This window comes from Kogia breviceps, chromosome 2 (genome assembly GCF_026419965.1).
Source record: "Kogia breviceps isolate mKogBre1 chromosome 2, mKogBre1 haplotype 1, whole genome shotgun sequence".
NCBI classification, from domain to species: Eukaryota; Metazoa; Chordata; class Mammalia; order Artiodactyla; family Physeteridae; genus Kogia; species Kogia breviceps.
Genome location: NC_081311.1, coordinates 192304797 through 192331999, shown reverse-complemented (window position 1 = coordinate 192331999; position 27203 = coordinate 192304797). Strand labels below are relative to the sequence as shown.

Sequence of the window (27203 nt, the reverse complement as noted above, 5' to 3'; positions counted from 1 at the left end):
TTTTTTTATAATAAATACGCTAAAAACATAGTTTCCTAATAAATATTTATGGCCCCTTACAAGTCAAAGTCTTGAAGCTATTTAAAAATCCTTTTAATATTATAGGAAAGCTCTTCATTCTTAGAAAGTAGACTTTGGAAGAAATCTGACTTTATGGACAGCGTGACACATAATATGCAAAGATTTAACTAAAATTTTATGGTCAAGAGTATGTAAACATTTGTGACTCTTCTTCCTCATCCATCAGTCAAAGTTTTAGAATCAATTCAGTGCTTTGCTTGGTCAAAAGCAATTGTTTCAACAATTTCTTAAGGTTTCTTTCAAGCTTCCTTCTTAAAACAAAATGCGCGGCTTTCGTTTTATCTTTCAATTCATTCAGCTATAATTCAGTTTTTTAAAAAGTATATATATATTTAAATTCAATCAGAGCTAACTGAAAGACATTTGATTTGGGGCATTTAATAATTTATTTTCACAAGTAACATATTTTCCATGGAACTTGCCAGATGAATTATATGCAAAATGTATCCCCCAAATGACCAGAGAAATTTTTCTGAAAAATGGAATGACTGGATACAAACCAAGTAATTTTTAGTGGACAGCTGCCAGAAATAGTCACACGGAGTAATTTATTATGATGCTGAGGCCCGGGCTGGAATTGTGCCTGCTGGGTATGCACAGCTTTTACATTCAGAGGCGGTCACAACTCTGCAGCTGCACAAAGGGCTCCAGACGGCCTCTTGCGAATATCAGCATTGTGCACCATTGGTCCATTTGAGCAAGGACAAGATTTCCCTTAGAACAGGGATCTATTTTTAAATTTTTATTTATTTATTTTTATTTTTTCATTGAAGTATAGTTGAGTTACAATGTTGTGTTAGTTCTGGTGTACAGCAGTGATTCAGTTATACATATATGTATATACATATTCTTTTCCATTATGGTTTCTTATAAGACATTGAATATACTTCCCTGTGCTGTACAGTAGGCCCTTGTTTATATATAGTAGTTTGTATCTGCTAATCTCAAACTCCTAATTTATCCCTTCCCCACCCCCTTTTCCCTGTGGTGACCATAAGTGTGTTTTCTATGTCTGTGAGTCTGTTTCTGTTTGGTAAATAAGTTTGCTTGTATCATATTTTAGATTCCACATATAAGTGATAGCATATGGTAGTTGTCTTTTTTTTTTTTTCTGACTTACTTCACTCAGGATGACAATCTCTAGGTCCATCCATGTTGCTGCAATGACATTATTTTGTTCTTTTTTATGGCTGAGTAATATTCCATTGCATATATATACCACATCTTCTTTATTCATCTGTTGATGGACATTTAAGTTGCTTCTATGTCTTGGCTATTGTAACTAGTGCTACCCTGAACATTGGGGTGCATGTATCTTTTGAAATTCAAGTTTTCTACAGATATATGCCCAGGAATGGGATTGCTGGATCATATGGCAACTTTATTTTTAGTTTTCTGAGGAGCCTCCATACTGTTTTCCATAGTAGCTGCACCAACGTACATTCCCACCAACCATGTAGGAGGGTTCCCTTTTCTCTGCACCCTTTCCAGAATTGTTATTTGTAGACTTTTTAATGATGGCCGTTCTGACCAGAGTGATATAATACCCCATTGTAATTTTGATTTGCATTTCTCTAATAATTAATGATGTTGAACATCTTTTCATTTGCCTGTTGGCCATCTGTATATCTTCTTTGGAGAAGCATCTATTTTGGTAGAAGACAGAAAAGGAGTTCTAATTACAAGGCTGCCTTTCTAATAGTTAATGAGCTTTTCCCAGCTTTCAACTACAAAGTCTATACAAACACACAAAAGGCGAAAAAACTCACAGCATCAAGAAAAAAACGGATAAGAAGTCAACTATTGCTAGAGTGCAGAGGGAACTTCCGTTTGCCACAAGGAGGTATGAGATGATATAAACAGAAGGCAGAAAATTTACCTCTAACTTAAGTAGAAAAGGCCATTGCTTTTATTCCAGTTGTTCTAGTTTCTAAGATATAATTGAAGAGTGTGTCCTTAAACTAAAGAGGACTTGATTATGCAGTTTATAAGGATGTGTCATATTCCCTTAACAAAAACAACAACTTCAACTAACAAAAGAAAGACACCTACATAAATTCTGGCTGTTTTGGTTGAGCTGAATGTCATGTTTGACTGTCTGGCTTCTTGGTTGGTTGCTGAGGTCAGAGTTCCATCCACTCCTGGTTTAGTCGCTTGTGGCAAGGGGCGCCCTCTTATGGTGTAAACTATGATCTCACCATTGCAAGGGACGGTTTTTCTTAGAAAAGGAGTCTGTGGGTTAGGGCAAGTTAGATGGAAGCCATAGAAATAGAACTACAGATAGAATGCAGCCATAAAACAATTTTACCTAATGACCTCTGTGGGTTTTCCTTCCAGGAATGTGAGGAGTCCGTAGTAGGGAATTTAAACATTCAGTTCACATACTGATAGGTTAGAGATAAAAAAGGTAATTTTTAAAAATAGAAGCTAAAATGGCATTTGATAAAATTTGATCATTGTTCCAAGCATTCTACTTAGTGATAAATTCTACAAACCTCCCTTTGAAATCAGAATTATTCTGCATGTGCCACCAATGGAACCGTGAGGATTAGAGAAGAGAAGGTGATGTTATCATGATTTGCAATTGACGTTCCCTTGTTTTTGCGTGGGGGGGGGGGGCTTGTTTTATCTGGAAAACTCAAGAGAATCAACTAAAACCTCTGACCTGTAATGAGAGCTCAGGGCGATGACAGGTAACCTAACGTTAGCACTTTACATGTCAGTAATCATCGCTAGCAAGTGTGATGGGTATTTTACAAGAAAGGGGTGAGGAAAGGATCTCATCAGCAATAGCTACAAAGAAATCTGAATATTCAGGAGTAAATTAATCTAGAAATGGACAAGAAGTATAAAACTTGATTAAGAGACCAAAAACAATTAAAGAGAAGAAGACAACCCTTTCGTTTTTTAAGAGAAAAGATGCTGTGTAGTGCTTGGTGGGGGTGGGTGGGTACGGGGTGGGATCCTGAGTTAACAATACCTGGAGGAGCCCAGAGAGTCTCTGTAAGATCAAGGGCAGGAGGCTGGGTCCCCCACCCCCTCCAGAGGGAGGGAGGGAGGCAGGGCTGGGAAAGGCTGTGGGCGGGGCTTTGAAACACCTGCCTGACGCGTGGGGCTTGGGGAGAGCTGGGAAAGGTGTTTTGGTCCTTTTTGTTTTTATTTTTTTTAATGCAGTAAGTTTTATCTGTGCCATTCTCCTTTGCTTCCTCGTCTCCATTCTTCATGAGAATCTGCAGTCACATCTACACAAGGCTTTGGAGCCAGATCTGTGTTTTTTTTAGATGCATCACCACCCTCAGGCCAGCATTAGGAAGAGAGCAGGAAGGCTCAGTTTTATTTGGATTTTACAACTGCCTCAGAAATGAAGCTTCCAGTCAAATGCAGTTCTCTGGGTCTGAGTTATGGTCTTTTACTAGCATAACAAACCAAACAAAATGGTCCTTTTTATTTTCCCTTACACTCAGGTCATCTGCGTGGCTCCACGTTGAGCCTCATTTACAGAGTGGTTTGGTAAATTCTCTCAGTGATCTGGAAGGGTGGGCCCCGTGCCACATTTCATGATGCTTTTGTCGCAAGCACTGTCTATGCTGAAGGATTTCATTTGGAGTGACATCTCATTTAATGACTGTAGCTCAATATATCTGCTCTGGCATAATTCTCATTTCCACGTCAGGTCAGCAAAGCTTTATTTTCTGCTTAAAATAATTATTCTTTCCATTTATGGTTTTGGAAGGTTGAAAACCATTGAGATACATATCAATAAAAATTATGTTTGAAATTAAACTGTAAAGAAAGAGACTATTTTTTTAAAGCTATGATTTTAAGCAGATCGTGATATAAGTGATAAGATTAAAATCCTTAGTGTTGGTATAAGTATAAAAGTAAGTGGTACGTTTGAACTTTGAGCTTCACGGTCAATGCACACATTTCAGGGGACTCAAGTAACATACACCGTATGTTTGTGTTTTAGGCAACTTTTTCGTGTAACTGTGATGATCAGTACACGGGTACTTTCTGTGAAGAATTTGACGCCTGCCAGAGGAAACCCTGCCGGAACAATGCGAGCTGTGTTGATGCGAATGAAAAGCAAGATGGGGGCAACTTCACCTGTGTTTGCCTTGCTGGTAAGGTTTCCATAGTTAATAGTTACTATGTGTCTCTCTGTAGAACAGACACTTATTAATTAAGGAGGGTCAAGCATACATTGTTGGACAGGTGACTTTAAGGTCTCATTTGGTTCCATCAGCCCATGCTGACGGGAACGGAGGAGGAAAGTTCCTGTGGGGACGAACATCGTGTTCTTTGGCTGGCTTTCTGACGTTAGGATGCTACTGTCTTAGCATTCCACCATTTTTGTTCTGGAGTAATGATATTCCTGGTCAAATGGAGGCCTGGATGTTTCAAAGACAGTTCTGCAAATATGTACTGAGTGTGGGCTGGCGCTGTGCTGAGTAATTATGCTAAGTAACTTAAGAAGAATTTAGGCTAAACTATGCAGGCTGTTAGGTAATGCCCCCCAGTCCTCTCATTTGTGTTCATTTCCTCGTGATCGTGTGTGTTCATTCGTCCAAGTTCTTGCAACACCGTCCTGCACAATGGGGCAAGTCTTTAACATTCCTTGGTTAGTGTCGGGGATTCATAGATCTTACATGAGACTTTCAGGTCCTCGGAGCACAAAGGGTGACTCTTAGGAGAGGGCAGTGGACAATAGACTTCTATTCTCTGGCAATCATCTTATTGACTTACTGCTCAGCCAACCCGGTTATAAACCCTCGAGGAGCAGGAATGGCATTTTATTGGTGAACATTTTGATACAGCTGTTTCGATGCAGCTTAAAAGCAAACACCAAATTACTCCTTTTTTATCATCAATAACGTGGAAAGCTGACATCGTCTTTCTTTTTCCATCTCATCCTGTTGCCAACATCTGCCACTGGGCAGGGATTCAGGGTGATGTAGGAGCTGGGGATGGAGTGAAGGGGGAGTTGGGGTGATTAAGTGCTCATTGTAAGAAGCAAGGCCCATCCATGCAGAAATTCATAAACAAAAAAGTGAAAGTCCTTCGCTCATCTATCCCAGCCCAAACTCTATAATAAGGGTAGGTTAATAGTTTGATATATTTTTTCCAGACCTGTGTGTGTGTGTGTGTGTGTGTGTGTGTGTGTGTGTGTGTGTGTGCATATTGCCCTTGCAGATCAGATGATTAAGTATTTTTCATTTTAAAAAAGTGATTATAGTATACATACGGCTCTACAACTTACTTTTTTCAGTGTATATTTACCAGTAGATCATACATATCCTTCCGTGTCAGTACAGATGGGGCGACCTTATTCATTTTAACAATTTCGTAGCACATCTCCTAAATGTGTATCTCCAGGTGAGACTACTGCCTACTTGCCATCTCCATTCAGATGGTCCAGGCCACCTTAAGCCCAGTCATTCCAAAACTGAGCTCATCACGTCCCCAGCTCCACACAGCTCAGCTTCTGGTGTTCCGTGTATTTCTACAAGCCAGACATCTACAGGTCACCCTAAGTGCCCCCACCCTCTGTCCTTTCTGCATCTAAGTGTTCTCCATCTTCCCACCTAAAGACTTCGCAAATCCACCCCCCTTCTCGGCAGCCCCACTGCCACCGCCCCCAGGCCAGCTGCCTTTGCCCCTTGTCTGTGTAACTGAGATAACCTCTCACTCTTTCTCTGTCTCCTCTTGACTGTGCTGTGCCCTGAAACCAGGGTGGTCACGCCGAAGTGAGCCCTGGCTTTCGTTATGTCAGTGCCCCCAGACTGTCCATTCTCCCGGGTGACTATTTTCCAGGGCAGACCTGATGCAGTTGCTTTCCCACCTAATCCCCTTCTTCCCATTGCTCTTGGGATGAAGACCAGAATCCTCATCGTTCTCCTCCGTGGTCTGTCGCTCACCCACCTTTCCAGCCCCATCGCACCCCACTGCTCACCTTGCTCTGGGACCAGCTGCCTTGGCCTTTCATCTCCCTGCCTGCTTGAGCTGCTGCAGGACCACCTCCCTGTCTCTGTGCCTGGACAGCTCTCCCTGCTGCCTCCCTTTTGCCTGGTTTCCATTTTGGCCCCCTTTCCTTGGCAAGTCTCAGCTGAATGCTTCAGTCTAGATCTCCTTGCCTTTTCCTCTTTTATAGCTGGGCGTTCCTTTCCTTCACAGCCCTCATCTGTTTGCAGTGGACGTGTACACGTGTGATTCTTTGATTCCTGCCTGTCTTCCCCCCCCCCCCCCAGAGTCAACCCTGTGAGAGCAGGACCTGAATCAGTTCCATTCAACATTGTGTCCCACCTTGTCTGATGAATCCGGGACGCTCAGACAATGTGTTGATGAGATGGATTAATGAAAGAGTATGAACGTGGCCTGATGTTTTAAACCACTCCTCTATGGATGGGTCTTTAAGAGAGTTTCAGTTTTATTTCTCTTTTATAAGTGATGCTAGGACGCAGAAAGATCCTTGTATAAATAGTCTCAGTCAGGGCTGGTAGGTGGAGCTTGTCACTGTTTGGACTGAAATGATTTGTTTGATATTTTATTCAGGTCTGTTCTCAGAGGAGACTTCTCTATTTTTCAAGGAACTCAGGTGCATAGAATTGGAATGACCATGATGCTTGGTTCACGATACTCTCTCATCTTGTCCATAGCGTGCTTTTATATATTTCCTTGGAGCACAGGCTCCGGACGCACAGGCTCAGTGGCCATGGCTCACGGGCCCAGCCGCTCCGCGGCATGTGGGATCTTCCCGGACCGGGGCACGAACCCGTATCCCCTGCATCGGCAGGCGGATTCTCAACCACTGCGCCACCAGGGAAGCCCTCCTTAGCTGTTTTAATATGCAGTGATCACTGGTGGAGCCGCCACCAAAACCAGAAGTTCAACCTGATGACCAGCCATGTAGCCCCCCCACAGCCCATCCCTCGGTCTCCCTTCTCCATCCAGAGCTAACAGTCACCCCGGATCCTGAGTTGATCCATCCTTTGTTTTCCTCTTTATATGATCTTAGTATCTACATGTTTTTTACAGAAGATTTTATCTTTAACTGTGCTCAAATTTATAAAAACAGTATCATGCATGAATCATGTTATGTTATCATGGGTGTAATTGTCTGGTGCCTACTTTCTTCACTTGATCCCGTCTTGCTGAGATGCATCTACATGGTTGCGGTTCATTCTTTTGGATTGCTGTGTAAAATTTCATTGCTCTATTCTCCTGTGGACAGGCACAGATAAGCACATTCTTGTATGCCTTCCATTGTTTACGTGCTAGGGGTTGTTTTAGGTTGTACCTAGGAGCGGAATTGCTCGAACATAACATATATGACTGATCAATTATAGTCAGTCTTGCCAAACTGTTTTCCATGGTGGTTGCACAAATGAAATGCTAAGCGATCTTACGGAGTCAGATTTTCTTCAATATTTTGTAGTATCAGAAGTTTTCATTTTTGCTAACTGAATGGGTATAGAAAAGGTACCTCACTGTGGTCTCTGTATTTTGTGGTTCACTAATGATGCTGCGCTTCTCTTCCTATGGTCATTGTTTTCCTATCTCTTGTCCAAATTTGTGTGTGTGTGTGTGTGTGTGTGTGTGTGTGTACTCTTCTCATTGGTTTGCAAGAGTTCTGTTTCTTTTTTGTTCTAATCATTTGTCATTGTCAATTGTATGAATTAAAGGTATTTTATCCAAATGTGTAATTTGTCTTTTCACTTTGAGGGATCTTTTTTTTTTTTTTTAATTGGAGTTTAGTTGATTTACAATGTTGTGTTAGTTTCAGGTGTATAGCACAGTGATTCAGATATATATTCTTTTTCAGTTTCTTTTTCCTTATAGGTTATTATAAAATATTGAGTAGAGTTCCCTGTGCTATACAGTAGGTCCTTGCTGGTTATCTATTTTATATATAGGAATGTGTATATATTAATCCCCAAACTTTGAGGGATCTTTTGATGAATGGGCATTCTAATTATATTTTGCAAACTTTGCTTTTCTAGTTACTACATTTTATGTCCTCTTTAAGAAAATATTTTCCTTCCTAAAGATCTAAAAGATATTCAAGTGTATTTTCTACCAGGCATTTAAAATTTTTTATTTTCAGCAAAGTATTTAATTAATATGAATTTGATTTTTGTATATATGGTTTGAAATTGGGATATTTTATCTTTTACGCTAGCTTTATTTTTCTTCTTCAAAAATACTCCATTTCTGGGCTTTCCTGGTGGCGCAGTGGTTGAGAGTCCGCCTGACAATGCAGGGGATGCGGGTTCGTGCCCCGGTCCGGGAGGATCCCACGTGCCGCGGAGCGGCTGGGCCCGTGAGCCATGGCCGCTGAGCCTGCGCGTCCGGAGCCTGTGTCCGCAACGGGAGAGGCCACAGCAGTGAGAGGCCCGCGTACCGCAAAAAAAATACTCCATTTCTATAAATACATAGTATATGAAACCTTTACACTGTGCCCCCTTCTCTAGAAAGCTGCTGATAGAATTTGGAATGACTGGATACTTTATACATTTTTAACTGTGCTTATTCTCATTTTAGGCATTTCTGCACTGTCAGTGTTTAACCATTGACTTGAAATTTCCAGAAGCACTGTAAATTATTTTTTGCTTATTAGTGGGGAGAAGAATTTCACCTCTATCATCTAAGGTGACTTAATATCTCCCACGTGGGTAGCACATCATGGCTTTTTCTGGGTGTTTCCAGGTGGCACATATAGGCATACAGCATTCTCCTTGGTTCTTCTAATAACAACAATAACAATAACAATAGTACCTTGATTCTCAGTTAGCTTCAGGAACAGAGAGTTGCGCTCTAAGAATCGGATTTTGATAATTAGACTCGAGGACAGTTTGGTGATTTCCGGTATATCCGTTAGAATTGTGCTGGAAGCTGAGATACGGCAAACAGACCTTGATGTACAAAGTGATCATCTTTTATTTCTCCTATTAAAACAACAAAACTATTTTATAACACCACATTTGCAAGTTGTCATTGTTTTAGTAAACGACTTTCTAACAGTTGTTCTTCAGTTTCCTGAATATTACAGGTTTAAATCCATCCAGTTTTCATGAAATAACATGCAGTTTTATTTTAGAGATACATACCTTTGTACACTGGTCACAGTTTAAACAACTTCACATAATCCCCACTGACATTTACAGCAGGCTGTTTTCTGGTTCTTTTTTTTTTTGCGGTACGCGGGCCTCTCACTGTTGTGGCCTCTCCCGTTGCGGAGCACAGGCTCCGGACGCGCAGGCTCAGCGGCCATGGCTCACGGGCTTAGTTGCTCCGCGGCATGTGGGATCTTCCCGGACCGGGGCACGAACGCGTGTCTCCTGCATCGGCAGGTGGATTCTCAACCACTGCGCCACCAGGGAAGCCCCATGTTTTCTGGTTCTTGAATGGCATAGAGTTTGCATACTGTTGTCCACCTGTGAGAAAACCCAAGCACATAAAAGAAATTCTTTCTTGTTTAGTAGAAATGTAAAGCAGCTGGAGAACCACAGCAGCTATTTAAAATCTTTTCTGCTCTCCTTGAATCTGTAGCTCTGTCTTCATCTCTCTCACCTTCTGCTTCATCCAAAAGTGGCTTCACATCGGCCTGGCTCTCTCAGCCATCCTGTTTCTATCAGGGTCTCTCTGACTTCCAGTAGCAACTTCACTGGCCTTTCCTGGAACTGGGGCCGTGGGATTCCTTCCCCCATAGCCTCCAGTTTTCCTCGTGCTCTAGGACATCCTAAGTAGAGGTAGAAGAGATCTAGGAAATCTGGTACCTAACTGTCTCTTTGCTCAGCTGCCTCCTGACTTGTTCCTGCAGTTCTCTTAGGCTGGTTTCTACTTTATCAGTTCCCACGTCCCGTGGGAACAGCCCTTTCTCCCCTTTTAGCATCTAGTTCTATCTCTCCGTCTGCTTTTTCTTTTCTTCTTAACATTTTTTTTCTTTGGCCGCACTCCACAGCATGTGAGATCTTAGTTCCCAGACCAGGGATCCAACCCGCACCCCTTGCAGTGGGAGCCCGGGGTCCTAAACCACTGGACCGCCAGCGAAGTCCCTCTCTACCTGCTTTTTACTGTAGTACACACACACATGCACACAAACACACAGACACGTGCACACGCTAATAGCTAGTGTTTATTCAGTGTAACCACGTGCCAGGGCTGTGCTAAGTGCTTTCCAAGGCTGCTCTTTTTTTTTTTTTTTTTTGTAGTATGTGGGCCTCTCACTGTTGCGGCCTCTCCCGTTGCGGAGCACAGACTCCGGACGCTCAGGCTCAGCGGCCATGGCTCATGGGCCCAGCCGCTCCGCGGCATGTGGGATCCTCCCGGACCGGGGCACGAACCCGTGTCCCCTACATCGGCAGGCGGACTCTCAACCACTGCGCCACCAGGGAAGCCCCAAGGCCGCTCTTTAGAACAATCTCCTAGTTAAACACTCTTAATTATACCATTTTTGTAGATGAGGAATCTGAGGCACAGGGCATTTTGTAACTTGGCCAAGAATATTAGAGGGACACTCGACTGTAGTCACACACCAGTCCCCAAATCTCAGGGGCTTCCAAGCAAAGGTTAAACTTCTGCTGTGTCATAGTTGGATGAAAGCACTTGGCCTCCAGGTGGTAACTCAGGGATCTGGAGGGTCTTGTGTGATGCTCTGAGAGCAGTGCCTGGGCGTGTCGTTGTGTCACTTCCACCACATGCCGTTTGCCAGAATTTGGTCCCTTGGTCCCTAGAGGTTTTGCCCGTGAAGAGGAGTCAGTGTGGAGAACATTCTCATGGTCTCTGCCGTGCCAGGTGCACATGCCCATAACTGTTGGGGCTGAGGTTTGAACCCAGGTCCTCTGCCGGGCTCCCAAGCCCATGTTCTTGATCATTTTATTACACCCTTTTCCTGTGTGTGTAGCCACACTGGGAGCTGAGGAATCTCCTGGTACAAACAAACATGTGATTCAAGACCACGTCACGCTTTCAACTTTCTCGTATCAAACAGGACTCTTCTTAAGAGGAGAAATATTAGGCCATTTTGCCCCAAAGCGGGTACTGGATGCTTGAAAAGAGGTCTTTTCTATTTAGTTTAGTTCTGAATGTCCTTGAGAAGCTTATGTTTCCAATAGGAAAACTACATTTCCTTTGTGAGAAAAACTGTTTCCAGGTTAATTAACATCAATTAATTGACCTCTGAAGCTCCAGATATGTGTAGCATAAGAACTCTCTAGCAGTGGGAAGTGCGCTTCCTGTTGAAAATTTATTGCTGTGCTTTCATGTTTGCAAGTCTGATCATGAGATGTGATCTTGTTTGATGAATGAATGAATTCAAGCCAGGTTCTTGTCACCAGAAAACAAAACTTCCGCAAGTCTTCACAGAGACGTTGTCTTGATGCAACACTCATTTCTCTTGAGAAGAGAACGTTTCTTGGTAAGGAAAAATATTATTTTCAGCAAAGAAGCTTCTGCTCCAGATTTGCTAATATGTTGATGTTTTGCTTTAGTGTCTACGTCAAATGCCAGTACAAAGAGGATTTTTGAGTCATCGGTAATCCAGAAATGTATGAATATGGTGTGTTGGATGTTGAGTCAATTAAGTAATAAACTCTCTGCTGTAGTTTCCATTTTGATTTTTATTACAATTTCTTGGAAGCAGGAAGTGATTTTATTTTTTAAATAGTAAAACACTGATGTGTCATATACATGTGTTGTATAATGTAAGATGAGTTATAGATTATGGTCAATCCAATTTCTGTTTTGGGAGGAAATTTTTATCAAGGGTGATTGATAGTTTTCTTGAAATTTTTGGCAATACTTTCAAAAAGAAGGGGGTTGTCAGTAGCACCAAAGACTGCGGGAGAATCTAAGAGGAGGTTATTGACTTTGGCAACAGGTTTGTCCAAACCATGGGTGGCCTCCTGTTTACACTGATGTGATAAGGGTGCCTCAGAAGCTTTGAGGTCTCCCTGAAAGACTTCATACGGGGACAGAAGCAAGGGAGGGTGGCTGAGAGTTACCAGACACACTGAAGGGCAACACCATATATGGAGATAGTCATAGCTGCTCGGTTTTCACATGGCCTAGAAGCTTCCCAAGCGACACCGGTTGGCAGTGACCAGGAGACCGGATACGGATGGGCAGGATGTGAGAATCAGTGAGAGGCAAATACAGACTGCTCTAAAGATAATGTTAGTGGCACCGTTAAGTGGGCAGAACAGAATTAGAAAGGCCTCTTTTCTATTATTTTAAAAAATTATAACATACAATTTAATAGTACAGGCTCTGGAGTCAGAATGCCCTGATCGCAAGGATAAATCTCACACAATTAGAACTTAATTATGGGCTATTTCCCATCACCCCACTATCATCCTGTCTGGTTCAGAATGAACTTCCTGGAGACTCTGCTTGCTGTCTGAGGTTACATGAGCCCCAAGTGCCCAAGAGTCAGAAGACCTGGTCCCGTCTAGACCACTACCCGTCCCACTTGACCACAGCCTCTGGAGCCAGCAGTCTCAATCCTGCTTCCATCCTTACCGTTTTCTAGCTGGGCTCCTTAGGCAAGTTACACAACCTCTCTGGGCCTGCTTCTTTGACTTTGCAGGCACTTGGCAACAGCCCTCGTCACGGCTGGTTATGAGTATTAAATGAGAAAACAAGCTCCAGTTCTGTTGACACATGTCTCCGGTACTTAGCCATGGCACATAGTAGATGCTCAATAAAGATTTGTTGGAATAAGTGAATGAATAGAAAAAGGTGAAATTCTATCCAGGGCATCCAGATGTATATCGAGGACTGGATTCCCTTAACTCTTCTCTCTGCCTTCTCTCCCCAGGCTTCTCCCTGTAGCACACATAATTTTTTCCCCTCCCACATCAGATTGGGGGGGCCTGAGGGCGGCACTGCCGTGTTACATGACTCTTTATTTCTCCATCCCCTGTCAGTGCCACACCTTGTGCTTTGCTCACAGTAGACGTGGAATTTAACTTCTTTAATCAGGATTTATTTTATAAAAGCCTTCTAATTTCAAGAGTGTAATTTTTCCTCCAAGGAGCTATTACTTTTTCTGAAAAGAATAGCTGTGATGCGTGTTCAGAACCACCACTGCCAAAATATTATGTATCCTACGGAACACTTCTCAGCTGCAGAGCACTTCATTGTTCCAACTAATTGTTGATTTCAGCCTGTTTTTAAAACTCATCGTTTCCGAGGTGAGGGGAGGGCAGCATGTGTTCCCATCCCAGCTTTACTCTTTTAATCACTGGGTGTGGCTCAAATCAGCATCAAGGTGCCTTTGAGCGTGAGTTAGAAACGGGTCAGCTCCTCCCGGAGGTGAATCCTGAGTAGAACTTGCTGAGTTCCTACACCCAGTCTCACTTAGCTCGAAGGGTGAGCTCATCATTGGCAGATGAGTGCAGGTTTGAAGCAGTGGGTTAGTTCAGTTTCCGAATGGAAGGAACCTGGGAACTGCCTCTGTATGTGCAGTGTGGGGGGTGGGGTAATGATGACTCCGTGAGGGCGGAGGATGTGACCAAGGTCTATAAGCTCACGGGGAAGGTCGGGCCTCTTCACTCTGTGTCCGTCTTTGGGTCAAAGTGTGTTCACTGCAACATTCTCATGGTCTGTGAATTTTCCACTAGTTATGATAGAGCGGGAGGTATGGGCATCTCTGAGGGCCTATGCCTGCATGGACCGTGATGCAGAGAGAGTGCCACTTGAGTCCAGGGGACAAAACAGAGCTGTACTGTGGCCAGCCTTGGATCCAGTCTCTTCTACTTACGAACTGTGCGACCTTGAATTGCCCTCTGCACCTCTCTTGGGTTTCCTCATCTTTAAAATAAGGGCTTGTTGTGAGGATCACGCATTCATTCAACAGTCATTTTTCAAGTGTCCACTCTGTGCTCGGTATTTTCTAAGTGCTAAGAGCCCCACTGTGAAAGAGAGAAGACCCTGTGTTCACAGAGGTGGTGTGTTAGTGAGGAGATGAGTCAACAATATGCACGTGTGTGTGTGTGTGTGTGTGTGTGTGTGTGTGTGTGGTCAAGGGAACGTATCATGGTGATAGATGCTAGGAAGAGAAGTAAAATACAGGAAAGAGCTAAAGCGCTGGGAGTATGATTGTAGCCAGGGGGATTAGGTGAGGCCTATCTGAGGGGGAAATGCTTGTGTAGAGACCTGACCAAAAATGAATAAAATGAGCTCGTGAGCAGTGTGAACGGCAGAGGGAACAGCACGTGCAGAGGTCCTGAGGCATGAATGTGCCAGGAGTGTGTGGAGGGCACAGAGCCTAAGAGAGCCAGTGATGAGGCTTGGCTGGGGACCAGACCATGCGGGGAGGACGGGGATTTCATCCCGAGGGTGACAGGAAGCCGTTGGAGGGTGTGAACTGGGGTGGGCCATCTGATTTTCCTCTTGAAGGAGAATACACACAGGGAAGGAAAACTGGGAAACCAGTCAGGAAGCCATTTACTCTCCGGGCAAGAGAGAGTGCCGGCTTGAGCGCCATGGTACTGGAAGTGGTGAGTTTTGGATTCAGGGTGTATTTGAAGGGATTGCTGGTGACACTCCTGGTGGATTGAATGTGAGGTGGGAGTGGGTAGTTGTGGATGATGCCAAAGCTTTTTTTTTTTAAATAGCAGTTTTGGGCTTCCCTGGTGGCGCAGCGGTTGCGAGTCCGCCTGCCGATGCGGGGGGCGCGGGTTCGTGCCCCGGTCCGGGAGGATCCCACGTGCCGCGGAGCGGCTGGGTCCGTGAGCCGTGGCCGCTGAGCCTGCGCGTCCGGAGCCTGTGCTCCGCAACGGGAGAGGCCACAACGGTGAGAGGCCCGTGTAGTGCAAAAAAAAAAAAAAAATGCAGGTTTATTGAGGTATAATCCACATACCATCGAAATGTACAAGTCAGTGGTTTTTAAAATATATTCACAGAGTTGTGTTAGCTGTCACCACAGCCAGTTTTAGAACACGTTCATCACCCTAACAGCAGCCCTTTCCCCTTTAGCTGGCACTCGGAACCTGCCACGCACACACGCACTGCAGACTAGGTAACCACTGATCTCCTTTCTGTCTCTGTAGATTTGCCTGTGCTGGACATTTCATATAAGTTGAAAAATATGATATGTGGCCTTTTGTGACTGGCTTCTTTCCCGCAGCATCATGTTTTCCAGGTTCATCCATGTTGAGCATGTGTCAGCATTTCACTCCTTTTTACGCCCGAATAATACTCCATTGCACGGAGACGCCGCGTTTTGTTTATCCTTTATGCACTGACAGAATGTGGGTTGTTTCTGCCTTTTGGCTGCTGTGAGTAACGCTGCTGGGAACCCAGCCTCTCATGCTCCTCCTTCTCCTCCGGGATCTTACGCTCCCAAACCTTGTGGTCTTCCTCTCCCTGCCATTGCCCCCTCCCTGTCCCCCATTTCCTTCCCAGCCTCCCGTCTGCAAGGGTTGGAGGTCTCAGTTAAAGCCGGTCCCTCGTGGGCTTCCCTGGCGGCCCAGGGGTTGGGACTTTGCCTTCCCAGGCAGGGGGTTCGTGTTCTGTCCCTGGTTGGGGAGCTGGGATCCCACATGTCTTGCGGCCAAGAAACCTAGACATAAAACAGAAACAATACTGTAACCAATTCAATAAAGGCTTTAAAATGGTCCACATCACAAAGAAAATCTAAAAAAAAAAAAAAGAAAACCAGTCCCTCAAACAAGCAATGACTTTGGAAGTCCTTGCTGCTGCTTTCTCTGCTCGCCTTCTCTCCTTCATCACTGCTCTTTGTCCAATCAGTAATTTTCTACGCACTTATTTAAACTTTCTTTCCCTTCATATCATGAATCTGCTTCTCCCGTGCCACTGGTGGTGTCCCTCTCACTGATTTCCAGGGCTTTTTCTTAGTCCTCGTCTCTCTAGCAGCCCTTCTCGCCTGGCTTACAGAGCACTGCCCTGTGTCCGTTCTCCTTGGACCTCTCCAGCCGTTCTCCCACCTCTGTGCCCGGTTCCATCTCGAGAGCTCAGTCCTTACCCCCTTCAGCTGCCTTTCCCTGCCTGGGCCAGCAAGTCGCTCATTCTGAGCTGTCACCTCGTAAGTGAATGGCTTCCAGCCCCTTCCTTTCAGCCTCCCAGGTCCCCTCAGCCCCAGCACTTTCACCGGGCTCAGCTTGATGCTCTGCTAACCCTCCGCCCCAGACTCCCTCCTGTCTGCCTCCCACACACGCTTTCAAGCCTCACTCTCTTCCACGGGCTCCTGTTTCTATCAGCTGTGCCGTCACTGCCCTCATCTCTCAGGCTGGAAGCTCAGTCCTGCCTGTTGACTCCCCCGTCCTGTTTGTTTCTGGACGGTCTCCAGGTTTGCTCTGTTTACGATGATTCCCCATCCGCCCCCGCACGCTGCTTCCTCTTCCATCGCCAGTGCCCCGATTCCAGCCTCGTCGTCTGCTGCCTGGATGATTGTGGTCAGCTGGTCACCCTCACCACCATGCCCGCTGCCTTGCTTACGGCTGCAGCGCAGTATTCCAGAAGCCCGGCACTGGGGCGCAGCCGAGCCAAGGGCAAAGCCTCCTCCCACTACGCGTCCTCTGTGTGGCTCTGGGGGCGCGAACGCCACCGGGTCTCAGCTTTTCTCTCTGTGAACCGGGGCGGGGGCGCGACGGAATCCGCAGCCCCGCAATGCAGTGGTTAAGTGATGCACGCGGTGTGCTGAGAAGGGTCCCTGGTGCACGGTGAGTGCTCAGTGAAGGTCAGCGGCTCTTATTGTTGTTTTTGTGAAGCCAAGGGTCAGATGCCCTGCGCGAGCACTTCCACTACTTCCTGTGGCCGGAGATGTGGCCTCGGTCCCGCCTGTGGGTGTTCCCTCTCTGGGAAGCCAACTTGGACCATGTGGGACCCTTTCTTCTCTCCTAAGGCCCAGGAGAGCTGGGCCTGAGTGGCTCCCTGCCCCGTTGCCTGCCTCCAGGCTGGCCTGGCTCTCACGGTCTTTCCAAACAAGCCTCGTGAGGAGTCGAGAAAAGACATGTGAGGAGGAAGGGGTGTGGGGTTTGGGGTCTGCGGTCCTGAGTGTAACTCCAGGCAGAGTCACTCACCGATTACGTTTCTCTGAGTCCAAATTTTCTTGTCTGTAAAATGGAATAATGGTATCACCCTTGTAGGGGTTGAAGAGAACATGCACACACGTACACGTGCATGTGCAAACATATACACACACATGCAAACGTGTATATATACACATACACATGCACGCACACACACACACTTATACACACACAAGCGCACATCTGCATCCACACATACATACGCCTGGCTCAGAACAGGTGATGCAGAAAGGGCACCGGTTTGTAGCTTCTAAACACAAGTAAGAGGAAGCCGATGAGAAGGATCCGAGCTTCAGTTCTCTGTCTCTCCCAGAGGCTGTGCCCGTCCTCCTACGCCCCGTTTTGCCTGCCCCTTTGGCCCTCATTCTGTCCACACCAGAGGCCCCTGTTTCCAAGGAGGAGAGAGGAAAGTCTTAAGCTCTCCCCCTGAGTTAAAGCAAACAAGAAGGGACCATGCTACAACCCTCCTTTGGCATGGCTGCGCTCTGTTCAGAAACCTTCAAAGGCACCATGCTGGTGACCCCAGCTCCTCAGCATGTGGATTTGAGGCTGTCACGGCTTGCCCTGGACCCAGCCTCCCCCCACCCCCCCGCCCACTCCAGGCAATCCAGCCTCGTGTGACACCGAATGTGCCTGACTTGGTACTATTTCCTGGCTTTTGCTCTCACTGTGTTCGTTTCCTATGAATGTGTCTTCTTTCCTCATCTGGAGTAAGCTCCCTGGAGGCAGGAACTGTTTCTAAACATCTTTTAGATTCTCCATTTGTGAATGTTCACTCCCCCAATATTTCTTTCTGAAAGAATGAATGAATACCTCCTCTATAGTTTGGGTTATTACACAAGCTTAGAATTCAACTGATAAATATCTTTAAGGCAATTCCTTACCTCGTCTGCTCCATGGTATAAGTTTTTGATTAATTTAATGTCTTCTCCCTTCTGATTTCAATTTCTCAGAACATACTTAATGAAAGGTTCTTTCTTGAAATCTCTCCCCCATTGTAACCACTAGATTAGGAGACACAGATGTCATATATAGTCTGGCCTATATTAATATCTCAATTAGTACTTCTTATTTGGGTTCTAGGGAAATGGAATGAAAGAGATTATTCAAAAATAGCAATGCATGGTGCTTATGCAGTCATTAATTACTTTGTAATGAGTACCCACAGTGTCCCTGGCTCTGTGCTTGGGGCTGGGGACAGAAATCACCAACACATGCTCTTAAAGAACAGGAAAGTAGATCTGGAAGCTATGCAGTGACAGGTACAGTAATTGAGCCTAGGGGCTCCCCCGCTCATGAAAAGAAAAAACATGTGTCAACATGCAGCCAGTAAAAGCTTTTTGATGTGATATAGTATTTGACTTTCACGCTCTGATCTTTTTCCTTTGTTATCTGCATGAGATGTGTTAACTCTTAAACGAATAATATTAATATTAAAAGGAAATGTTTGCGGCTGGTTTTCCAGATCAGTGGTTCTCAAACTGTAGCAAGGACCTTGTGTCAGAATCACCTGGAGGGCTTCTTAAAACTCAGATTGCTGGGCCCACCCCCCGAGTCTCTGATTCTGCAGGTGTGACATGATGCTGGTGAATTTGCACTTATGATAAGTTCCCAGGTGATTCTCTGGGGACCGCACTTGGAGAACCACTGCTCTCAACTGCCTGTTAAAAACTGAGAGATCAAACAATATTGGCATAATGCTTGGCAGTGTTAAAATCCTAAGTTATTCATTCATTCAAAAACGTCGAGCCACCTACAATGCGCCAGGCATGGTGCAAGCTATTATGGCTTCAAGGGTGCACTTGAAAGAAATGGCTCCTGCAGTTCCGGGTTGATCTCATTCATTACAACTCTCTTGGGAGCCAGGTGTGATCATTATCCCCATTTCACCCTCCAGGGGAAGGAAGGTCAAAGTCAATCCACTGATGCTCTCACTCAGCTGACCTCTGACTCTCCAAACCACTGTCCTTTCCACTGTGCCTCTTGCCCCTGTGCTTATTAGATGTGGTTACTTTTTTTTTCTCTCCTAACCTCGAGGTTAATTTTTCTAACGCTGCTGAATGTCAGCTTTCTTTCATGCTTTTCTATCGCATATTCCCATTTTAATTATAGTTTATTGATTGCCTTCTGCAGATGGGCCTCCTGTATCTTCCTTTTTTTGCCTTTGGTTTTAAAATGATGTTTGCATTTGCTCAGACGTGTTTGTTTTTCCCCTGCCAGCAGATCTTACTAGTTGTTTTATTTTTTCTGTTAAATAATTTCTGCCTTCCTGCTTTGGACTTGGATTCCTCTGAGACTGAATGTCTTGATGGCGCACAGATTCTGGCTATTTATTGCTTGCTTCAGTGTGCTAATATTAGGCACTTCATCTCTACAGCGGCAGCTGAGGCCCCCCACCGTCTGCTCTGATCCCCCCAGGGTGAGAGCCGAGGCTGGTGGGCTCTGTCGGTGGCATCAGGCTTTCAGTACAAATCCAGCGCTTCTCCTTACTGCACAGGCCAGGCTATTAAAAGACCAGGAATATTAAAAATAGCTCTCACCACAATTCCCACCTTGGAAGCTTTCAGGACAGCTCTGCAAAGAAACAGTTAGATTCTACCTCACAGAGTTAAAGTGACTTTTTGTTTCAGGAGAGAAATCATAAAGTAAAGATCATACACAAAAACAATTGTTTCAGAGAATGTTTAGAAAAACAACTGATCGATTGCCTTGACTCATTTAGCCAACTTTGTTTACACTTCACGTAATTTGCCATTGAACTCTGGAAGGTTTACCTTCATTTGAAGAGTACAGCCAGTACATAGTGATTTGGCGGTGCTGAGGGATATAGTTTTTTTGTTATATTGCTATCAATCAAGAGACACCACTAGGATGTGGTTTTCTCCAAACCATTCTGATATTCACAAGGAAATATAGCTATTTTTTCTCTTTATATACACTGATAAATTTTAATCATGTTTTATACTTAAATACAAAATAGTGTAAAAATTAAATACTCCCAGGCTACATTAGACCAAAGATAATCTGGTAATGCCCACTGAATGAATGATTTGGTTCAGTGCATTTCCTTAAAGGTGTCAAGTCATCTTCCCCATCTGGCAGGCTTCACTCACTAGCACATGCACTTTACTTCATCTGACACCATTTCTCATGGTCAGACTGCTTTAAAAGCACTAAGCCTCAGTCTAGAGCTTTCTCAATTGTCCCATATGTCTTGGAAAGACACATGTATCCCGAGGCACAATTTTACTTATATCTTTTTTTGTTATAGGAGAATGTACTCCAAAGAGACCATAAAACCTCTGTGATTCCCTAAGAGGTCAGCAAGTCCCATAACGTCTGTTTTTGAAGCACTTATTTTACTTATGAATTGAAGATCACAATTATAAATTCTTCAGTACCTTAACAGTTAGGAGTTATAAGTACTTCTAAGGATTCTGATTTTTCAGAATGTTCTGAAGGTGTTGTTTCCCTGTTCTGTAAAGGATCGGCATCTGTTTAAGGGCAGATAAGAGGCATTGGGATAAAAAGCAAGGGCTTTTAGTCTGAAGGACCAAAGTCTCACTGACCTAAACTGGGCTTTCTCAACTCTGACATTAGGGATATTGGGGGCTGGGTAACTCTTCGCTGTAGGGAACTGTCTTGTGTATTGTAGGATGTTTAGCAGCATCCCTGACTTCTATGCACCAGACGCCAGAAGCATCCCCAGGGGTGTGACAATAAACAACGTCTCCAGACATTGTCAGATGTTCCCTGGGGAGAGAGTCCCCTGGTGCAGAACCACTGACCTAAGGAATTAAACTTGGATAGGGGCTTTGGCAGGAGAAAGGAGTTCCGTTTCAGATCTGTTGATGCCTGTTGCAGGGAACTGTCAACGGTGCTGAATGCTAGTTGGAGAAGCAAGACCGAAACTCCGAAGAGGGTCAGCCTAGTTCCGCCCATGGCAGCCCGGCCGGCCGAGGGAGCAGGGGAAGGAGGGGCCCTTCAGCAGGGCAACTGCTCCATTGTGTTTTCCCAGATTGGAATTCAGACCACTGCAGAGCACAGGGTGATTTTCCATAGCACAGTTTTGAGATACAATTTTTTATTTTAATAGCTATGTATTTACTTTAACGGGCATTAGGAAGAAGAGTAACTAGCACATTTCGCCCATGCTCTTCTGATTTATGATTGCTTAGGGAGAAGCTCAATCTAACTTGAAAGATATAATTGATGTTAGGGGAAAAGCTTTAAGCAAGTTAGTTCATTTGCGCCAGGAAATGTTTAAGTGCTAAGGATTTCAGCGATTAACGAGACAAATAAACTTATGGTCTCCAAAGGGAACCAAGAAAGAATATCATTTCAGGTAATGATAAATATGTTGTAACGGAGCATGCAGGGACCCTGGGGGGACCACAGGAGGCTCCAGGGACCGAAGCCTTGATCCCATGGGATCACCTTCCAGGTGGGGAGGGAACCAGTAGATGTGTGTGTTGTTGAGTAGAGAGGTAAGTGCTAAGATGAAGAATAAGGGAGGGAAAGAGGCACAAGGTCTGAGCAGGTGATTTCTGGGTGGAGACCTGACTAATGGGCCGGGGTGGCCATGGAAGGGCGCAGGGTCAGGGGGAACAGCCCATGCAAAGTGACCATGGGCCACTAGGGCTGAGGTTTTGTTTTGTTGTTTTCTATTATTAGAGTTCTTCCAGAAGTTTTAATATATTTTAAAATTGTGGTAAAATATACAATGCATAAAATTTGCAATTTTAACTATTTTTAAATTGTGGTAAAATAAACATAACATAAAACCACTGTAACCATTTTTAAGTGTACAGTGCAGTAGTGTAAGTACATTTTGATATCCTAGAGTGGCTGTTACACACAGGGAGGGCTATCTGAAATTCTCTTTTGCGTTTGTTTCCTTATAAGAATTAAACTAAGAAATTACAGTGATTCTCAAGCCCTGTCAAACATCTCAATGTGTGTTGCCTTAGCCTTGTCTTTCAACTTAAAATTCATCCAAAAAAAAATCAATTTCTCACTATACGTTTTCATTGGAATCCTGAGTCTGATAATTGCTCTCATGCGCCACACTTTCTCCGTCATGACACCTTCTTTGCACACAAACACGCTCAGATCAGCCTAACCCAGATGCCAGGTGACAATCCCAGGGCTCAGATCTCTGTCATTGTAGCATCATCCCCTTATTTGGCTCCATCTCTTTCTGGGTTACAAATCTCTAGCTAATTGCAGTTCTTGACCCAAATGAATTAGATGTGGTGCTCAGAGGACCAAGGTTGTTTCTGGGAGAGAGATTTTCGGCTGTCTTACAAGACCTGGGCATCCAGGGCAATTCTCATACCAGTGATGAACACACAGGGGCCATCCTTTTCCTTACTGTCTCCATCTATGGTCAGCTCTGGTCTGGACTCTCCAAATAGGGCTGATTTCACAATGCACAGTCCTTGGGTTCAAGAGACATCTTGACCTAATTGTTCCGATTTTGTTTGTAACCCCCACTAAGATTGTAGCTAACTCCTTCTCTGCTTAGCTGGATTTTACATTTCTTTAGCTCCCCTAAGACATTTGTTCACCCCCATAATTGGTTCTAGGGGTGACTTTAATGCTATTCTGTTAGGTCCTCCTCTCCTTTATGTAATTCAGTTTTAACTGCTTTTTAAAAAATATTTTATTTTATTTTATTTATACAACAGTTTCTTATTAGTTACTTATTTTATACATATTAGTGTATACATGTCAATTCCAATCTCCCAATTCATCCCACCACCCCACCCCCACCCCGCTCTCCCCCCTTGGTGTCCATGCTTTTGTTCACTATGTCTGTGTTTCTGTTTCTACCTTGCAAACCGGTTCATCTGTACTATTTTTCTAGATTCCACATATATGCGTTAATATATGATATTTGTTTTTCTCTTTCTGACTTACTTCACTCTGTATGACAGTCTCTAAGTCCACCCGTGTCTCTACAAATGACCCAAATTTCATTTCTTTTTATGGCTGAGTAATATTCCACTGTATTTATGTGCCACATCTTCTTTATCCATTCGTCTGTCGATGGGCATTTAGGTTGCTTCCGTGACCTGGCTATTGTAAATAGTGCTGCAGTGAACATTGGGGTGCATGTGTCTTTTTGGATTATGGTTTTCTCAGGGTATATGCCCAGTAGTGGGATTGCTGGGTCATATGGTAATTCTATTTTAGTTTTTTAAGGAACCTCCATACTGTTCTCCATAGTGGCTGTATCAATTTACATTCCCACCAACAGTGCAAGAGGGTTCCCTTTTCTCCACGCCCTCGCCAGCATTTGTTGTTTGTAGATTTTCTGATGATGCCCATTCTAACTGGTGGGAGGTGATACCTCATTGTAGTTTTGGTTTGCATTTCTCTAATAATTAGTGATGTCGAGCAGCTTTTCACGTGCTTCTTGGCCATCTGTATGCCTTCTTTGGAGAAACGTCTGTTTAGGTCTTCTGCCCATATATATATATTTTTTGTGGTACGTGGGCCTCTCACTGTTGTGGCCTCTCCCGTCGCGGAGCACAGGCTCCGGACGCACAGGCTCAGCGGCCATGGCTCACGGGCCCAGCCGCTCCGCGGCATGTGGGATCCCCCCGGACCGGGGCACGAACCCGTGTCCCCTGCATCGGCAGGCGGACTCTCAACCATTGCGCCACCAGGGAAGCCCTTCTGCCCATTTTTTAATTGGATTGTTTGTTTTTTTTTTAAATTGAGCTGCATGACCTATTTATATATTTTGGAGAGTAATCCTTTGTCCGTTGATTCGTTTGCAGATATTTTCTCCCATTCTGAGGGTTGTCTCCTCATCTTGTTTATAGTTTCTCTGCTGTGCAAGAGATTTCTTTGCATTAATTTTGTATCCTGCAACTTTACCAAATTCATTGTTTAGCTCTAGTAGTTTTCTGGTGGCATCTTTAGGATTCTCCATGTATAGTTTCATATCATCTGCAAACAGTGACAGTTTTACTTTTTCTTTTCCGATTTGTATTCCTTTCTTTTTCTTCTCTGATTGCCGTGGCTAGGACTTTCAAAACTATGTTTAATAATAGTGGCGAGAGTGGATATCCTTGTCTTATTCCTGGTCTTAGAGGAAATGGTTTCAGTTTTTCACCATTGAGAACGATGTTTGCTGTGTGTTTGTCATATATGGCCTTTATTATGTTGAGGTAGGTTCCCTCTATGCCCACTTTCTGGAGAGTTTTTAATCATAAATCAGTGTTGAATTTTGTCAAAAGCTTTTCCTGCATCTATTGAGATGATCATATGGTTTTTACTCTTCAATTTGTTAATATGGTGTATCACATTGATTTGCATATATTGAAGAATCCTTGTGTCCCTGGGATAAATCCCACTTGATCATGGTGTAGGATCTTCTTAATGTGTTGCTGGATTCTGTTTGCTAGTAGTTTGCTGAGGATTTTTTTTTTTTTTTTTTTGTGGTATGCGGGCCTCTCACTGTTGTGGCCTCTCCTGTTGCGGGGCACAGGCTCCGGATGCACAGGCCCAGCGGCCATGGCTCACGGGCCCAGCCGCTCCGCAGCATGTGGGATCTTCCCGGACCGGGGCACGAACCCGTATCCCCTGCATCGGCAGGCGGATTCTCAACCACTGCGCCACCAGGGAAGCCCATGCTGAGGATTTTTGCATCTATATTCATCAGTGACATTGGTCTGTAATTTTCTTTTTTCATGATATCTTTGTCTGGTTTTGGTATCAGGGTGATTGTGGCCTTGTAGAATGTGTTTGGGAGTGTTCCTTCCTCTTCAATTTTTTGGAAGAGTTTGAGAAGGATGGGTATTAGCTCTTCTCTAAATGTTTGATAGAATTCACCTGTGAAGCCATCTGGTCCTGGACTTTTGTTTGTTGGAAGATTTTTAATCACAGTTTCAATTTCAGTGCTTGTGATTGGTCTGTTCATATTTTCTCTTTCTTCCTGGTTCAGTCTTGGAAGGTTGTGCTTTTCTAAGAATTTGTCCATTTCTTCCAGGTTGTCCATTTTATTGGCATAGAGCTGCTTGTAGTAGTCTCTCATGATGCTTTGTATTTCTGTGGTGTCCATTGTAACTTCTCCTTTTTCATTTCTAATTTTATTGAGTCTTCTCCCTCTTTTTCTTGATGACTGGCTAAAAGTTTATCAATTTTGTTTATCTTCTCAATGAACCAGCTTTTAGTTTTTATTGATCTTTGCTATTTTCTTTCTTTCTATATCGTTTAGTTTTGCTCTGATCTTTATGATTTCTTTCCTTCTGCTAACTTTGGGTTTTGTTTGTTCTTCTTTCTCTAGTTCCTTTAGGTGTAAGGTTAGATTGTTTATTTGAGATTTTTCTTGTTTCTTGAGGTAGGATTGTATTGCCATAAACTTACCTCTTAGAACTGCTTTTGCTGCATCCCATAGGTTTTGGATCATCATGTTTTTGTTGTCATTTGTCTCTAGGCATTTTTTGATGTCCTCTTTGATTTCTCCAGTGATCTCTTGGTTATTTAGTAACGTATTGTTTAACCTCCATGTGCTGTGTTTCTAACGTTTTCTTCCTTGTAATTTATTTCTAATCTCATAGTGTTGTGGTTGGAGAAGACACTTGATATGATTTCAATTTTCTTAAATTTGCCGAGGCTTGATTCGTGACCCAAGATATGAACTATCCTGGAGAATGTTCCATGTGCACTTGAGAAGAAAGTGTAATCTGCTGTTTTTGGATGGAATATCCTATAAATATCAGTTAAATCTCTCTGGTCTCTTGTGTCATTTAAAGCTTGTGTTTCTTTATTAATTTTCTGTCTGGACGATCTGTTCATTGGTGTAAGTGAGGTGTGGTGTTAAAGTCCCCCACTATTATTATGTTACTGTTGATTTCCTCTTTTAAAGCTGCTAGCATTTGCCTTAAGTATTGAGGTGCTCCTATGTTGGGTGCATATATATTTATAATTGTTATATCTTCTTCTCGGGTTGATTCCTTGATCATTATGTAGTGTCCTTCCTTATCTCTTGTAATGTTCTTTATTTTAAAGTCTATTTTATCTGATGTGAGTATTGCTATTCCAGCTTTCTTTTGATTTCCATTTGCATGGAAAATCTTTTTCCATCCCCTCACTTTCAGTCTGTATGTGTCCCTAGGTCTGAAGTGGGTCTCTTGTAGACAGCATATATATGGGTCTTGTTTTTGTATCCATTCAGTTAGCCTGTGTCTTTTGGTTGGAGCATAATCCATTCACATTTAAGGTAATTATCGATATGTATGTTGCTCTTACCATTTTCTTAATTGTTATGGGTTTGTTTTTGTAGGTCCTTTTCTTTTCTCGTGTTTCCCACTTAGAGAAGTTCCTTTAGCATTTGTTGTAGAGCTGGTTTGGTGGTGCTGAATTCTCTTAGCTTTTGCTTGTCTGTAAACCTTTTGACTTCTCCATCGAATCTGAATGAGATCCTAGCCAAGTAGAGTAATCTTGGTTGTAGGTTCTTCCCTTTCATCACTTTAAGTATATCGTGCCACTCCCTTCTGGCTTGTAGAGTTTCTGCTGAGAAATCAGCTGTTAACCTTATGGGAGTTCCCTTGTATGTTGTTTGTTGTTTTTCCCTTGTTGGTTTTAATAATTTTTCTTTGTCTTTAATTTTTGTCAGTTTGATTACTATGTGTCTCGGCATGTTTCTCCTTGGATTTATCTTGCCTGGGACTCTCTGTTGTTCCTGGACTTGGGTGGCTATTTCCTTTCCTATGTTAGGGAAGCTTTCGACTATAATCTCTTCAAATATATTCTTGGGTCCTTTCTCTCTTCTCCTTCTGGGACCCCTATAAGGCGAATGTTGATGTGTTTAATATTGTCCCAGAGGTCTTTTAGTCTATCTTCATTTCTTTTCATTCTTTTTTCTTTATTCTGTTCCACTGCAGTGAATTCCACCATTCTGTCTTCCAGGTCACTTAACCGTTCTTCTGCCTCAATTATTCTGCTGTTGATTCCTTCTAGTGCAGTTTTCATTTCAGTTATTGTATTGTTCATCTCTGTTTATTTGTTCTTTAATTCTTCTAGGTGTTTTTTAATTCCTCTAAGTGTTTGTTA

At 43.7% G+C, this 27203-nt stretch overlaps 1 protein-coding gene across 1 annotated transcript in view; it reads left to right on the top strand.

The window, feature by feature from the left end:
* Positions 1–27203, top strand: part of DNER (delta/notch like EGF repeat containing) — a 330436-nt gene that overhangs the window by 193343 nt on the left and 109890 nt on the right. The window contains exon 6 of the mRNA XM_059053059.2: positions 4052–4205. Within this exon, the coding sequence (XP_058909042.1) occupies positions 4052–4205 (154 nt within the window). The remainder of the gene's footprint in view (positions 1–4051; positions 4206–27203) is intronic.